The sequence below is a fragment of the Silurus aristotelis genome (genome assembly GCF_946808225.1).
Source record: "Silurus aristotelis genome assembly, chromosome: 16".
Lineage (NCBI taxonomy): Eukaryota > Metazoa > Chordata > Actinopteri > Siluriformes > Siluridae > Silurus > Silurus aristotelis.
Window position 1 is genome coordinate 24,619,248 of NC_139589.1, and position 12,946 is coordinate 24,632,193.

At 35.3% G+C, this 12,946-nt stretch overlaps 1 protein-coding gene across 1 annotated transcript; it reads left to right on the forward strand.

The window, feature by feature from the left end:
- The first annotated feature begins 3,665 nt into the window (after positions 1–3,665).
- lman1 (lectin, mannose-binding, 1) lies at positions 3,666–11,708 on the forward strand. Its single transcript, XM_083563518.1, has 13 exons — positions 3,666–3,990; positions 5,361–5,515; positions 5,617–5,724; positions 5,814–5,875; positions 6,242–6,341; positions 6,500–6,623; positions 7,182–7,240; positions 7,614–7,746; positions 8,508–8,695; positions 8,788–8,858; positions 10,462–10,618; positions 10,919–11,043; positions 11,252–11,708. The coding sequence occupies exons 1-13, from the start codon at positions 3,681–3,683 to the stop codon at positions 11,286–11,288; spliced, it is 1,629 nt and encodes a 542-aa protein (XP_083419644.1). The 5' UTR covers positions 3,666–3,680; the 3' UTR covers positions 11,289–11,708.
- Positions 11,709–12,946: the final 1,238 nt, after the last annotated feature.

A 12,946-nucleotide genomic window follows, 5' to 3' on the forward strand; every position in this document is an offset into this window, starting at 1 on the left:
TAGTATAGTATAGTATAATATAATATAGTATAGTATAGTATGATATAATATAGTATAGTACAGTGTAGTATGATATAATATAGTATAGTATTGTATGATATAATATAGTATAGTATAATAAAGTATAATAAAGTATAATATAGTATAGTATAGTATAGTATAATAAAGTATAGTATAGTATGATATAGTATAGTATAGTATGATATAATATAGTATAGTACAGTGTAGTATGATATAATATAGTATAGTATTCCATCCATCCATTTTCTCCCGCTTATCCGTAATTCGGGTCGCGGGGGCAGCAGTCTAAGCAGGCATACCCCACCTTCGACTGCTGCCCAATCCACACAGCACCGTCCCTTACGGTCCCTCCTGCAGGTGGTGAGCCCACGGGAAGTAGTATAGTATTGTATGATATAATATAGTATAGTATAATAAAGTATAGTATAGTATAGTATAGTATAGTATAGTATAGTATAGTATAGTATAGTATAATAAAGTATAGTATAGTATGATATAGTATAGTATGATATAATATAGTATATTAAAGTATAGTATAGTATGATATAATATAGTATGATATAGTATAGTATAGTATAATATAGTATAGTACAGTGTAGTATGATATAATATAGTATAGTATAGTATGATATAGTATAGTATAGTATAGTATAGTATAGTATAGTATAGTATAATATAGTATAGTACAGTGTAGTATGATATAATATAGTATAGTATGATATAGTATAGTATAGTATAGTATAGTATAGTATAGTATAGTATAGTATAGTATAGTGTAGTATGATATAGTATAGTGTAGTATAGTGTAGTATGATATAGTATAGTATAGTGTAGTATGATATAGTATAGTGTAGTGTAGTATAGTATAGTATAGTATTATATAGTATAGTACAGTGTAGTATGATATTATATAGTATAGTATAGTATAGTGTTGTATAGTATGATATAGTATAGTGTAGTGTAGTATGATATAGTATAGTGTAGTGTAGTATAGTATAGTATAGTATAGTATTATATAGTATAGTACAGTGTAGTATGATATTATATAGTATAGTATAGTATAGTATGATATAGTATAGTATAGTATAGTATAGTATAGTATAGTATAGTATAGTATAGCATAGCATAGTATAGTATAATATGGTATAGTACAGTGTAGTATGATATAATATAGTATGATATAGTATGATATAGTATAGTATAATATAGTATAGTACAGTGTAGTATGATATAATATAGTATAGTATGGTATAGTATAGTATAGTATAGTATAGTGAGTATGATAGAGTATAGTGTAGTATAGTGTAGTATGATATAATATAGTATAGTATGATATAGTATAGTATAGTATAGTATAGTATAGTATAGTATAGTATAGTGTAGTATGATAGAGTATAGTGTAGTATAGTGTAGTATGATATAGTATAGTATAGTATGGTGTTGTATAGTATAATATACTATAGTACAGTGTAGTATGATATAATATAGTATAGAATGATATAGTATGATATAGTATATTAAAGTATAGTATAGTATGATATAATATAGTATGATATAGTATAGTATAGTATGATATAATATAGTATAGTACAGTGTAGTATGATATAATATAGTATAGTATTGTATGATATAATATAGTATAGTATAATAAAGTATAATAAAGTATAATATAGTATAGTATAGTATAGTATAGTATAATAAAGTATAGTATAGTATGATATAGTATAGTATGATATAATATAGCATATTAAAGTATAGTATAGTATGATATAATATAGTATGATATAGTATAGTATAGTATGATATAATATAGTATAGTACAGTGTAGTATGATATAATATAGTATAGTATTGTATGATATAATATAGTATAGTATAATAAAGTATAATAAAGTATAATATAGTATAGTATAGTATAGTATAATAAAGTATAGTATAGTATGATATAGTATAGTATGATATAATATAGTATATTAAAGTATAGTATAGTATGATATAATATAGTATGATATAGTATAGTATAGTATAATATAGTATAGTACAGTGTAGTATGATATAATATAGTATAGTATAGTATGATATAGTATAGTATAATATAGTATAGTACAGTGTAGTATGATATAATATAGTATAGTATGATATAGTATAGTATAGTATAGTATAGTATAGTATAGTATAATATAGTATAGTACAGTGTAGTATGATATAATATAGTATAGTATGATATAGTATAGTATAGTATAGTATAGTGTAGTATGATATAGTATAGTGTAGTATAGTGTAGTATGATATAGTATAGTATAGTATAGTATAGTGTTGTATAGTATGATATAGTATAGTGTAGTGTAGTATGATATAGTATAGTGTAGTGTAGTATAGTATAGTATAGTATAGTATTATATAGTATAGTACAGTGTAGTATGATATTATATAGTATAGTATAGTATGATATAGTATAGTATAGTATAGTATAGTATAGCATAGTATAGTATAATATGGTATAGTACAGTGTAGTATGATATAATATAGTATGATATAGTATGATATAGTATAGTATAATATAGTATAGTACAGTGTAGTATGATATAATATAGTATAGTATGGTATAGTATAGTATAGTATAGTGTAGTATGATAGAGTATAGTGTAGTATAGTGTAGTATGGTATAATATAGTATAGTATGATATAGTATGATATAGTATAGTATAGTATAGTATAGTATAGTATAGTATAGTATAGTATAGTATAGTATAGTATAGTATAGTGTAGTATGATAGAGTATAGTGTAGTATAGTGTAGTATGATATAGTATAGTATAGTATGGTGTTGTATAGTATAATATACTATAGTACAGTGTAGTATGATATAATATAGTATAGTATGATATAGTATGATATAGTATAGTATAGTGTAGTATGATAAAGTATAGTGTAGTATGATATAGTATAGTATAGTGTTGTATAGTATGATGTAGTGTAGTATGATATAGTATAGTATAGTGTTGTATAGTATGATATAGTATAGTATAGTATAGTATAGTATAGTATAGTATAGTATAGTGTTGTATAGTATGATATAGTATAGTATAGTGTAGTATAGTGTAGTATGATATAATATAGTATAGTATAGTGTAGTATAGTGTTGTATGATATAGTATAGTATGATAAAGTATAGTATAGTATAGTATAGTATAGTATAGTATAGTATAGTATAGTATAGTATAGTATGATAAAGTATAGTGTAGTATAGTATAGTATAGTATAGTGTTGTATAGTATGATATAGTATAGTATAGTATAGTATGATAAAGTATAGTGTAGTATAGTGTAGTATGATATAGTATAGTATAGTATAGTGTTGTATAGTATGATATAGTATAGTATAGTGTAGTATAGTGTAGTATAGTGTAGTATGATATAATATAGTATAGTATAGTTTAGTGTAGTATAGTGTTGTATGATATAGTATAGTATAGTATAGTGTTGTATAGTATGATATAGTATAGTATAGTATAGTATAGTATAGTATAGTATAGTATAGTATAGTATAGTATAATATAGTATATGGGATTGTCATTGTGCAGAAAAACCGCTTTTTTATACACAATTTATTCCGATCTGGTTTTTATCGCTTTGTACACGTAACCGTTCGACGGGGTTGAATGCGCGCGCTCGCCTCCGACCAATCACAGAGCGCCCTGTTGGCCCTTTCGAGTGCTTCCCGTCATGCCTTGCGCGCGGCGGCGATTCGTCAGCAGCCAAACGGGTCCGAAAAGATGGCGGTGTCCATGGCGAAGCTCCAGGCTGCACAGCAGTGTCTGCTGCTCGTTTCTGTCCTGTTCCATTGCTCGGCTCGGGGTGGAGCAGCGGGCGAGGAGGCGCCGCATCGCCGCTTCGAGTATAAGCACAGCTTTAAAGGTCCTCACCTGACTCAGAGCGACGGAATGATCCCGTTCTGGGTTCACACGGGCAGTAAGTTCAGCTCTTCTGGTCGGTCTAACTTTATCATGGCTGCTCTTCAGGAAGCAATGCATTCTCTCTTTTCGTCTCTTTCCAAACTGAGTCAGTTTCCTCCAAAACGGTCATCTTTCATGCTTGAGAACTTTCAAAAACAACTGAGCTGAGACTCAGTCAGGAAAGGATGCTGGACAGTTGTTAGCAGTGCGCATGCGCAGTAAGTTTAACAAAACTTAGCTCAAGTTCATCCTGAGTTCATTTTCTGCCTTTTTTATATTTAAAAGTTATAAGATATGACTGAAAAAGTAAGCTTTATAAATGGATTTAATAACAGCTTTCTTTTCCTTGTCAGGTGTCACAAATTCAATCACAGCACAGCACACACACACACACACACACACACACACACACACACACACACACACACACACAAAACAAATATAAAGATTTGTAAACATTGCTAATCTGTAAATCTGTGAGTCGAACGTGAGTGGAAGAAAAAGCACCGGGTTAAACATTTCAGTTTTACGGTCGTCCCCTGAAAGTGAATATATATTTTTTTATTGATTTAATTTTGTTAATAAACAGAGGTCATCCTGACCGTTACTGTTCGTTTTATCTCTCGCTCGCTTATCAGAGCTTCGTTCCCAGCTCAGGGTCAGTATTTGAGTTTTAATTTCTTTTTTTTTCTCAGATTAGTGAAGAGTTAAAAGCAGAGACGGCGTTCCTGTGGGGTAAAGGTCTTTGTTGCGACATGTTCGTATAAAGCTGAGTGCAAATCTCAGAATCGCTGGCTCGTCTCGACTCGTCTCGATTTGTACTACACTGTCGGGTTTGATGTCGTATCTGAGAGTTCAATGTTCCTAAATGTTCATGTCTAATGATCTAACCAAAGGTGACAGAGGTAGGGGGGGATAAGCTCTCAGAGACGATATAGTGAAGAAACCTCAGAAGGAACCATCCCAGGTCCTCATATAGACACAGAATATTCATTTATTAGATCTCCATCATGGTTGAGGTGCTGAACTGTTCACTGATGGAGACTCGAGAGCAAAACTGTTGTACAGTTTCTTCATGGGTACTGAGTGGAAACAATCACAGTAATCTTATGGATCTTTGACCTGTGGATGTGCAGAACTTTTTAAACCATCATTAACAAGCCCTCAGTCAGTCATGTGACTCAGTTAGGAGAAGAGGAGAAGAAAGAGAACATGTGGAGGTCTTGTGTTTTTGACGTGCGTTTGTCTCGTGTGTGTGTATTCGTCTTGTGTGCTTGAGTTTATCGCGTGTGCGGATGTTTGTCTGTCGTGTGTGTGTTTGTCATGTATTTGTTGCCACGTTTGTTTGCATCTGTGTTTGCATTTCATCCTCCTCCTGATTTTCAGATGCGATCCCGAGCGCTGATCAGGTCCGGATCACACCGTCTCTGCGCAGCCAGAAGGGCTCAGTCTGGACCAAAACTCCGGTGAACTTCGAGCACTGGGAGGCCGAGGTGGCTTTCCGCATCTCCGGCCGAGGAAGAACCGGAGCTGATGGACTGGTGAGGAAAAACACACGATGCACTGAGGGATTTGAGTTGTGGTGTGTGTTTGTTTGTGTGTGTGTGTGTGTGTTATAAAGCTGTGTGTGTTTTTTGTGTAGGCCATATGGTACACAGAGAATCAGGGTCTGGATGGTCCAGTATATGGAGCTGCTGATTATTGGAACGGTGTGGGAATTTTCTTCGACTCCTTCGATAATGACGGGAGGGTAATTACAAATTATTTATAATCAATACTGATTGATTTTTCCTGTAACATCACCATGTGTTTTCGCTTAATGCTATTTTCTCATTTTAGAAAAATAATCCAGCCATCATCGTTGTGGGAAACAACGGTAAACTGACCTATGACCATCAGAAGTAAGTACACAGCAGAGGAAGTGTGTGTGTGTGTGTGTGTGTGTGTGTGTGTGTGTGTGTGTGTGTGTGTGTGTGTTTGTTGTGTCTGTGTCAACACTCTCCTTCCCACATCACCTACATTCTTTAGCACTGATTAATTACATAACAGTCCGAGTAAATAGAGTTAAATAAACCTCGCTCAGATTTCCTACAGTCGTCACTCAGACGTTCTTAGACGTTCCTCAGATCTCGCTCAACTTTTGCTTAGACTTCCCTCACAGTTCATCCGATTCTCCATCGAACCTCACCAGGACTTCCCTCAGACCTCAACATTTAAATTTTTCGTCTTTGTTTATTTGATTTTATAATTTCCTTTTCTCCACACAGCGACGGTTCGACTCAGGCCCTGGGGACCTGTCTTCGGGATTTCAGGAATAAACCATATCCCGTCCGAGCCAAAATCACCTACTACAAGAAAACCTTAACGGTAATGATGTGAAACTGACCTCAGGTCAGAGGTGATTAATTACTCTGCGGTGCCTCTTGTAGGCGTGGCCTAGTTACTGATTCTGATTCTGATTCTGATATATGGTTGTAGTTAGAGATCTGGAAAACTCTTGTGTTCTTGTGGAATGTGTGTTCCAGTTGTGGATTAATTACGGATTCACGCCAGGGAAAGACGATTATGAATTCTGTGCCAAAGTGGAAAATATGATCATTCCATCCACAGGATATTTCGGCATCTCGGCTGCTACAGGAGGACTCGCAGGTCTGAGAAATTCAGTATTCATACATTTCTGTAAAATTAAAAGAAATTATATTTATAAATATATAATTACAAATTAAAAAAGATATATTTTTGAAAGCTGTTTACTGGAGTCATTTTTGTCTTTTTTTTTTTTTTTTTACCTTTTTATTTTGTATTTGAACCTCTAAATAATTTTTTTAATTATAAGACCTTAGATATTTTTTTTACTTTTAATCCTTATTTTATTTTATATAAAATATTTTTTTTATATAATCTTTCTTGTGCATCATATTAAATTTGCTTCTAAATTTAAACTTTTATTAATTTATTTACTTTTAAACATATATATTATGTAATACTCTCGTTTTAATAAATGATTAGTTATTATTTTACTATTTTCTTTTTCTTTTTTTTATTTATTTTACTCTTTATTTCACATTTCTTTGTGTATCATTTAAAAAATCTTTATGTATATCAGTGACTTTTGTGTGTGTGTTTGTGTGTGTGTGTTCACTGCCCATCTTTTTTATTTAGTTATTTAATTATTATATACAATTTGTTTTTGTGTATTTGCTCCAGATGATCATGATGTTTTGTCGTTCCTGCTGTTCCGATTAACTGAGCCTGGACAAAACCTGGTACGCTTTCAGTTTCTCACTCTCTCTCTCTCTCTCTCTCTCTCTCTCTCTCTCTCTCTCTCTCTCTCACACACACACACACTGTGCTCGGTTCTTGTCCACACACACTTCAGTGACGGAAAAAACTCTCGGTCCTTATTTCATAAGTGCTCACCAATTACTCCATTCCTTTGTATGCTGTAATTGGAGTGTGTGTGTGTGTGTGTGTGTGTGTGTGTGTGTGTGTGTGTGTGTGTGTGTGTGTGTGTGTGTGTGTGTGTGTGTGTGTGTGTGTGTGTGTGTGTGTGTGTGTGTGTGTGTGTGTGTGTGTGTGTGGTGTTCTAGGCCTCCCGTGAGCTTTGAATGTGTGTTTTGTTTCCTTTTTTTTGCGAAGCCTCCACCTGAACAAGAGATTCCCAAAGAGGAGCAGGACAAGTACCAGGAGGAATTTCAGAATTTCCAACAAGAGCTGGACAAAAAGAAAGAAGAGTTTCAGAAGGAGCACCCTGACGTCCACGGGCAGCCCAGTGAGAGAGAGACACACACACACACATTAACAGAAGCCTCTCACTGAGGACCTGATGGACAAATTAGAGAAAAATTAGGAACGTAAGCTTCAATAGTGGCACAGACCCCTTTGGGTCAAAACACACACACACACCATGTATTTGCTTTTGTCTTCTCTTCTTTAATGCGTCTTTATGATGTGCTCTTTCATTTATTTCAGGTATTTAAATAATAAATAAATTGGATAAAAAAATGTTTAATTAAAACAATTAAAGACGAGATAAAATATGTGCACCGTGACCAGAGCAAAGTTTAACATTAAACTATAGGATAAGAATAAATTATAAATGTTCATTAATATTATCATTCTTTTTTTATGACACAAATAGTAAAAAAAAATGCAATGTGTTTGTTTCAAACAGTTATTCCATGGATTTTGTGGAAGTTAAGGCTAAGGCACGATCTAGAGTCATAAAACTTACAGCAGAGAAAGTAAACTTTAGGATGTTGCAAAGAATAAAGAGAAATGCAAATTCCAGCAAAAAATGACTGGTGTCAATGCTGTTAAATGTCATATGGATAAACGTCATAGTGGCGTATCCACACACACTAAAGTGAGAGAGACATAAATAATCGTTGTTTGAAGTTAAATAAGTCCAAAGACAAGCAAAATGCACTCGAGACAAAACAGGATTTTTATTCAAGGGCAACATCGCCCTTTTTTTTTTTTTTTCTCTTTTTTTAAGTCTGAGATGTTTATGTGAGTTCTCCTGCTCCTCAGTGGAGGATCTCTATGAGAGCGTGAGCGACCGCGAGGTCCGTCAGGTGTTCGAGGGCCAGAATCGAATCCACCTGGAGATCAAACAGCTGAACCGGCAGCTGGCCATGATTCTGGACGAGCAGCGCCGCTACGTCTCCATCGTCAGCGAGGAGATCTCTAAACGCACAGGAAACACCCAGTCGGGGCAGGTAGGGACCGGATTACACTCGGGGGGGGGGGGGCCTGATGTCACACAATCTACAAGTCGGATAGTGAATTGTGGAGTTAAATGTTTGTCCAGGGTCCGAGTCAGGAATTGGACACGATCATGACGAATCAGCAGGAAGTCCTGCGCAGTCTGAACGAGTTGAGGTAAACTTCACAGCAAGATCTACACAATCCATATACAATTCACGACACCAGTTACCCAAAACACGCTTAACGCATAAGTAAACATTCAACATGGAAGGAGTCTCCAATCCAGGACGCATCGTCCTCTATCCAGGACGATGCGTCCGCCATTGGACCACGTCTTGTCTCCACCTAATACAGGCTTCTGATTGCTCTGATTTTTTGGGTTTTATTTCTGAGATGATGAAGAAGATAAGGAGGAGGAACTGCTTTGTCCCATTGCTGATGGTTGTGAGTTCAAATCCCAATAGTTTTAAAGATTTCTCTGATAAATTCCTTCCACCGCACCATTAGTTCCTGTTTAAAAGGAAGTTTGTAAGGAAGGTAAACTGTACGTAGCTGTAGTGATCTTGATCTGAGAACATCGTGCGTTGAAACTCCGCACAGATCTCGCTCGTCACTACACTTCAGCAGGGAGTCTCAGTGTGGAGGTTTCTGCTCTTTTTGGGTTAATCCACTTCATATTGTTCGAATTATGCTGCACATTTTTCTCTGATCTGGTCTAGATTAGCAAAATAATCTGTAAAGACAAGCTTCTAATGCCGGATTAATCTCCTGACTCAGGCTTTTGTTTCATATGTAGGTCATTTACAGCAAACGCAGATGAGATATAAGGTTTATTATGTCTGATTTGAGGAAAGTTATGGGATTTAATCCTCATCTGATCTTCTATGAATTTTGACATGCTGTTCGTCTTCTCATCCCTGAAGAACAACATAAATCTCTCACACCGGAGCCTCTTTTTATAACAGCTTTATACGATGTGCGTCTGCTGTTCAATTTCCTGGGCTGTTGCTATGGAAACGTATTCTAAGGAGCATGTTGATACACGCGTTGAAACTAATCAACAGCTTCTGACCAACCACAATTCAGGTTTTTTTTTTTTTTTTTTTTTTTTTTTTTTTTAATCTATCAGAAAGATTTAACAATATGAAGCGGTCATTTCCAGAGGTTCTCCAATCACTACTTATTGTTTTGTTTTGTCTTATTATTTAATTAATTATTTATCGCCGCTCGCATGTTACAACTCTGAAAACCTTTCGCTTTTCTTCGCCTTTTTTTTTTTAAATGATGCTAAATGAAAGCGAGTCTCCTCTTTACATCTCGCTCATTTAGTTGTAATTGTGTGCAATATGTTTAATCGGGAGAACACGGTCTTCCGGGGGATTAATTTAGTCGTCTCATTTAAAGGTGGATTGTGGGAATATTGTGACGAGTTGATTGGGTGAAGGATTAGAGGATTAAAGAAGGAAAAACATGCTGTAATATTTGCATTTTATTTAGATGTGAACAATTTCGCTTTGTGGTGTATTGAGGTTTGGGAGTTTAAGGTTGTGTTGCAGTTCCTGTGTTTTGAAGCTTTTCTATTTATCACTTGTATAAGGGGTCAAAGTGCATTAGAATGAACCTCTACATTAAATCATTAGTCAACAGATTTAGGATCCTACGTAAACTCTACATACATACGTTGATCATCTTATTCTGCGACTCCAATGTTCTCTGAATTGTTTCTACACAAGATGAATATGCAGCGATATTTAATATTGTTGTGTGTGTTTAATAGAAACAGCGTTTCAGCGTCGGTGCAGCAGCTGAGTGCAGCGCAACAGGGAAACACCGGCGCTTTGGGCGCGTACGAGTCGATCCAACACTTTAACGATATCAAGGAGCATCTTCACGTCGTCAAGAGGAACGTGGAGAACATCATCCAGAGGAATGCGGTGAGTTCACACTACACACTGATTCATACACACGGTGAGAAGGAGCAGGAAAAATACTTATGTAGAATAATTCATGGATATTAGAAATGTAGTAAATAAAAATAAAACATTTTGAATGCAGAATATTTCTGTACATATCCATGCATTTATATTTCTCTCCTTTTTCCACATGCTGTTGTATTTTTTTTTTTTTTTTTATCATTAATTATTGTTATTGTTTTTTTTTTTATCCTTAATTTTGCATGTTGTATGATGTCATCCTGAGTCTTTTATATGTTCTGTTCATGTTTTCCTCTGCAGGCTCCACCAGCTGAGAAGCAGAAGTGTCCCGATCCTCCTCCTCCTCCTCCCTGCCTATCCACTGTGCACTTCGTCGTCTTCATCGTCGTCCAGACGCTGCTGTTTTTTGGATACGTCATGTACAAGTGAGTTTTTTTCTGCGAACAAACACGTTTCCTCGACAAATAAATGCAGGCAAGAGTGGCAAAATTGATGTTGCAGAAATGATAAAACAAAATTAAATTTTAATGTGAGTAATTCTTGTGTAGTAGGTAAATTCTCTCTCTCTCTCTCTCTCTCTCTCTCTCTCTCTCTCTCTCTCTCTCTCTCTCTCTCCGTCTCTCCGTCTCTCAGAAGCCAGCAAGAAGCAGCAGCAAAGAAGTTTTTTTGATGAATTTTGCCGAGCTCAGCACGAGTCATCTAGTTTTGATGGGAAATCGGCGTTGTCGTTGTTCTAAGTTATTCTACTTGAAAACCTGAAGTATTTTTTTTAATTTGATCAGAATTGTACAGGGTGTAAATGAGTGATTTTTTTTATTTTATTTTTTTTTTGGTTTAAAGTCCCTTTAATTTCATGTATTAATATATTTGGTTTAGTGTTTAATGAATTTCTACTTCAGTCTGCCTGCCTTCAGGAAATTAACCACTGGCCCTCGGAGATGTCGCTCTGCTTTTTTATCACAAGTTGTTTAGAGGAGAAAAATGCTGTCTATTCCTGAAGCCTTGTAGCCAAACTGCCAAAAACAAAACAAAACATGGATTTCTTTTTTTTTTTTTCCTGAGCAATTTACATAAACAGAATACAAACCCATGTGTGTTCTTGTTATTTATTGCTCTTGTGACCTCTATGACCTTGACATGACTAAGTTTATTTCTTTCTTTAGATTATAAAACATTTATAAATGTATTGATTACTTTTTCTGTTTAAACCCACACATGGTACTGTTACACAACAGCTCTGTTCTGTTCCACATTCTAAATAGTAGGAAAGTGTTGATTAATTCTCCATAACGCAGCTTGTATAGTAATTCGTTAGCGTTTCCACGGTAACAGTAGCGTGTATATTCAGGGTGTCTCACTGTTCTCACATTTGAACCCAAGCACTGTATGTTCAAAAGTATTGGGACACCCGACTTTCCCACCCATATGTGGTTCTTCCCCGAACTGTTACTACAAAGATGAAGACCCACAATTGTATCGGATGTTTTTGGATTTGGTAACATGAAACTTTCCCTCCACTTGTACTAGGAGACCCACACCTGTTCCAGCGTGACAATGCCCCTGTGCACAAAGCCTGCTCCATGAAGATCTGATTTACATGGGATGGGGTGTAAACTTTACTACTACAGAGTTCCAACACTATTGAACACCTTTGGGTTGAATGTAAACACTGACTGCACCCCCTGGACTCCTCACCTACAAATGAATCTTCACAAAATCTAGTGAAACATCTTCCCAGAAGAGTGGAGCTCATTATTACAGCACATGGGGCTCAAAAAGATGCAAATACTAATCTTATGCTCGGGGGTCCACAAACTTTTGTGTGAATAGTGTTTGCAGTGTTTCCTTCAGAGTGTTGTGGAGAATGTTGGTCAGTCTCAGTGCCAGGTGACCGAGGGGATTTGTTTTCAGGTTAAGCTCTCAGATTTTTCTTGCACAGAAATAGTCAATAGAAATTGGCCTCATTCTCTCCTGCATGCGTTAGTTTGTGTTTTCTTTCAAATATAATGAATTTCTACAAAATTCGGTGACACCGTGGGATGTCTCACTGTCTCTATTTTGTGGTCTCTCCCTTGTATGTTATTTTCCTGGTGCTAAATGAAAAAAGAGGTTCCTGGTGAGGGATTTGTGTAAATGCTGATGATCACACCCCCTCGTCCTGCTTCTTTCACTCTCTGACTTCAGCACATTGTGCTAAGGATTAAGAGACACTTTCCCTGCCTCTGTGACACTCCTCTTCTCCTCGTCCTCATCTGCCGGTGTGGGATTCACTTAACGATTCAAACCAGCAGACAGCAGAGAGGTGGAAATCCTCACTGCAGGAGGCTC